Raw genomic sequence first — 4,820 nt, 5'->3', positions numbered from 1 at the left:
GTATAGATACAGTGAAAGAGTAATTTTATAGTGCTTTTGCATCTGTTTTGAAGCTTGAATGTCCAGTCCCTATGCATTGCAATTGCATGGAAAAGAGTTACTAGCAATTTCTTCGTTTTTGTACCATGCAAGAAAGGACTGGAACAGCATGAGGGTGAATAAATAGTACAATTTTTATTTTAATTGGATGAGCTATCCCTTTAAGGTAAATTAAAGGTTATTAAAGGGCTGGCTCTTCAATCAACAGGTTGCGCCATGTTTAAATGAAAGCGTCACTCACCGAAGGCTACAGAGAGAACGCTTCTGTTCCTGTAGGACAAGAGTCCAGATTGGCCACTCATGGCTATGTTGCTTATCTGGCGGGGGTTGGGCAGGTGCGGTTCCTGTTGGGGCAGATAAACACCATCCGTGTACTGCGCCGGAAAGAGACGGACCAGTGCTGCACCTGTGGGGAGAACATACTGATGTTTCCTTTTTTTTTTTTTTTGTAAAAAGCCTAAAAGAAGTATGAATTCAGTCACCTGTAGCCCCTCGATTGTGGTCTGCCAAATTATTGTACCACCCATCATACCTTTGAACTTCCCAAGCAATGGCAGAATTGGCACCTGTTTGGTTCAAGATCAAAGTTTTGCAACACTATAATAAATGTGAATCATCATATAATGTTAGTTAATGACCTATTAATTTATTCCATGCACATTCAAGCTGTTCTTAAAATAAAGTTCTAGAATTCAAAATCTAATTTACATCATAAAACATCCCTCAAAGAATTAAATACAAGAATAGTTATGGTGTAAAATAAATAAACAAATATTCAAGATTAAAGGAAAAAAAGCTATTTTGTGACAATGAGACTTTTTGTTACAATACTTTTTTATTGCAAAATAGAGGAAAATATTTTTGAATAACCTTGATTGAAGTACAGTTTATTGAAATACTTCACAGTAACTTTCATGAATAACAATAACTCATATTAGGTATACAAAAAGCTGGAAATTCATGTTTTTTCATATATGCACAAAGTGAGGTTCAAAAATCTGAGACCATATAGAAAATACTGTCATTTTTTCTGATTAAAACTGCATTAAAAAATTGAGAGGACTGTTAAACTGAAAAATAATACAAATTATAGTAGTTTTTATCATTTCAAAATGCAACAGATAGATAGATAGATAGATAGATAGATAGATAGATAGATAGATAGATAGATAGATAGACTATTCCAATTGACTGATTCAGTCCATTTTGTGAATGAATTATTTTCATAACATTTAACTGAAATATCTGACTCAAAAGGACGAATGATTCCTTTTTTTAGTCTTTGCTTATTTGCACTTTTTCTTCGCTGCTGTAACATGGAAACGTCCCCATTGTGGGACGAATAAAGGTTTATCTAATCTAATCTAATCTAAAAGGATGAATGATTCCTTGTAAACTGGACATCACGACTCCAATAAATACACTTAGGAGAACCAGGGTGGATTTATAACAGTCTGACTGAATCCATAAGATTCAGTATAGATACAGTGAAAGAGTAATTTTATAGTGCTTTTGCATCTGTTTTGAAGCTTGAATGTCCAGTCCCTATGCATTGCAATTGCATGGAAAAGAGTTACTAGCAATTTCTTCGTTTTTGTACCATGCAAGAAAGGACTGGAACAGCATGAGGGTGAATAAATAGTACAATTTTTATTTTAATTGGATGAGCTATCCCTTTAAGGTAAATTAAAGGTTATTAAAGGGCTGGCTCTTCAATCAACAGGTTGCGCCATGTTTAAATGAAAGCGTCACTCACCGAAGGCTACAGAGAGAACGCTTCTGTTCCTGTAGGACAAGAGTCCAGATTGGCCACTCATGGCTATGTTGCTTATCTGGCGGGGGTTGGGCAGGTGCGGTTCCTGTTGGGGCAGATAAACACCATCCGTGTACTGCGCCGGAAAGAGACGGACCAGTGCTGCACCTGTGGGGAGAACATACTGATGTTTCCTTTTTTTTTTTTTTTGTAAAAAGCCTAAAAGAAGTATGAATTCAGTCACCTGTAGCCCCTCGATTGTGGTCTGCCAAATTATTGTACCACCCATCATACCTTTGAACTTCCCAAGCAATGGCAGAATTGGCACCTGTTTGGTTCAAGATCAAAGTTTTGCAACACTATAATAAATGTGAATCATCATATAATGTTAGTTAATGACCTATTAATTTATTCCATGCACATTCAAGCTGTTCTTAAAATAAAGTTCTAGAATTCAAAATCTAATTTACATCATAAAACATCCCTCAAAAAATTAAATACAAGAATAGTTATGGTGTAAAATAAATAAACAAATATTCAAGATTAAAGGAAAAAAAGCTATTTTGTGACAATGAGACTTTTTGCTACAATACTTTTTTATTGCAAAATAGAGGAAAATATTTTTGAATAACCTTGATTGAAGTACAGTTTATTGAAATACTTCACAGTAACTTTCATGAATAACAATAACTCATATTAGGTATACAAAAAGCTGGAAATTCATGTTTTTTCATATATGCACAAAGTGAGGTTCAAAAATCTGAGACCATATAGAAAATACTGTCATTTTTTCTGATTAAAACTGCATTAAAAAATTGAGAGGACTGTTAAACTGAAAAATAATACAAATTATAGTAGTTTTTATCATTTCAAAATGCAACAGATAGATAGATAGATAGATAGATAGATAGATAGATAGATAGATAGATAGATAGATAGATAGATAGATAGACTGTAAAAAATATTTTTCAAAGTTGTAAATAAAACAAAGATTATTAGAGTAAGTTCCACAAGAAATGTACTATTTTAGTATTTTTACATAAAAATTTCACTAAACTCAACGTAAATTGCAATTTCTTTGTAATTATTTGTTAATTTACTAGCCATTTTTGAGTGAAAAATGGTTTCTACACCAATTTTTCCAGTGTAGATATAGATAGACTTCTACTCACCAATAGCTGGACAAAGAACAGCCAGTGCAGTTAAAGTCCTCCAGATTACCTCACATAAACCCATTCTTCCAAACCAGTGAAACAGCTCTTCACACGAGAGCACTTCACTTCAGACTAGAGAAAACTGCGGTGTACAAGCAGACACAACTCTCCTAAAGGGTGTACTCACACCTGTCTTGCCTTTAACACTGACCAATCGGGAAATTTAGAGCAAACATTAAGGCAATTAAAATGAAAATACAGTCACGCCTGTCTACAGAACAGCACTCCTCACCTGTCCGCGAATAGATCGGATGGCAGCGAAAGTAAAAAGAAGAGTCAGTGGCGGAATGAGAGTCCGACCCACATCCACACCTGTTTCACAATATTGAAGGGCTTGTCTGGTCATGAGTGGTTGACACCTTTCTTTGGGAATACCAATCAATGCAAACCAAAGCTGTTATTAGCAAGTGCGATCCTTTAAAAGATGAGCGCCGAGAGGATCATCTTATTTTCAGGACACATATTTTTCCGTGTTGTTTGGCGGCTCTCGTTGCGTCCACAGGTGAGTTGCAATGCGGCATTGTCGTTGGGTAGGAATTTCTAAATGTCTATTAAGTAACATCCAGTTCTGTCAGACTTTAAATGAAGATGCAATGTCCTTTGATTTATGGTTATCAACGTATCCTCATTCACGTTAACAATCACCTCAAGGTGCGCTTACCTGAGCGGGATCATTTGCATTATAACGGGCTGCTCTGTGAGCAGCGCTTTCTGTGTTGTAGATGTATTTTAAGTCATTTTTATAGATTTTAAAGACGGATGTGAAGTGAGAGAGATGGGCTAAATTATGGGGGTTGTTTGCGTAATGAAGGAAACATATTTCGAAGGTCTTAAAAAGTCAATTTTCTTTTTAACTACAAGCTTTTGTGGAAACAGGGATGAACGTTTTTACCGCTGAAGTTAGAGCTTGGCGCTAATTAGTCGCTCGCAAAAGACATATGTTTCTCAAGCATGGGCGATAGTTCAACAAAACATAAAACTTGCCATTATTTCCATTACGAAAAAGAAGTTTATTCAAGTGTGCTATTAGTATACTTCTTTTAAACTAAAAATAGGAAAGTATACTTTTTCTGTACTTCTCGGAAATGGGCTTGATGTACTTCTCAGAAATATACTTAAAATGACATTTAAGTATACTTGACTTATAGACTGAATTGCTGGGAGCATCTGTACATAGAATTGTTACTGATCCAACTGTTCCATACAAACTGCACATTCATATATATATGTACATAACACAAAAAATAAAATATAAATTCTACAATGTGTCTATTTTCATTATTTCTGTTATAGTTATTTTTAGTCAAATGAGATAACATTGGGCAATACCAAGATTGAATTCATATCCACATGAGCATAATTTGTTACATTTAAAATATAGTCTGCATATATATTTTTTTCAATGTGTGAGCTATCTGAATATGGAAGTTTATTATTAATTATTCTAAAATAATTAATATACAAGTAATTCATATGCACACACACACGCACTCACACATCATTAGCTAAAAAATTTAATAAAATAAAAAACTGTTTCATTACTTGAAATAAATATGAATTGAAATAAAAATCTAAATGAAAAAGCTTAAATTGAAGTTATATGAAATAGTTGTACAAAGATATATGAAAATTCAATCTTAAATTCTAAAATAACTACAACTGTATAAACTCTAAACTATAGACATATTAACATTTTTTAAAAACAAAATATACAAATAAAATCTAATTCAGAAATAATAATACTATCTCATTGATACTAAAATAAAACATATATATATCAGTAATGCCTGAGATGCAGATGGGGCTTCATTAAT

General features: G+C 33.5%; 1 protein-coding gene across 1 annotated transcript in view; it reads left to right on the top strand.

Annotated features, from left to right (window-relative positions):
- Positions 1-2,982: 2,982 nt before the first annotated feature.
- Positions 2,983-4,820, top strand: part of LOC107589347 (dual oxidase maturation factor 2-like) — a 6,458-nt gene continuing 4,620 nt past the window's right edge. Inside the window, exon 1 of the mRNA XM_016277761.1 lies at positions 2,983-3,508. Within this exon, the coding sequence (XP_016133247.1) occupies positions 3,388-3,508 (121 nt within the window). The 5' untranslated portion in view covers positions 2,983-3,387. The remainder of the gene's footprint in view (positions 3,509-4,820) is intronic.

Source organism: Sinocyclocheilus grahami, unplaced genomic scaffold (genome assembly GCF_001515645.1).
Source record: "Sinocyclocheilus grahami isolate Dianchi unplaced genomic scaffold, SAMN03320097.WGS_v1.1 scaffold115.1, whole genome shotgun sequence".
Classification (NCBI taxonomy): Eukaryota; Metazoa; Chordata; class Actinopteri; order Cypriniformes; family Cyprinidae; genus Sinocyclocheilus; species Sinocyclocheilus grahami.
This window is presented reverse-complemented; position numbering and strand designations above follow the sequence as displayed.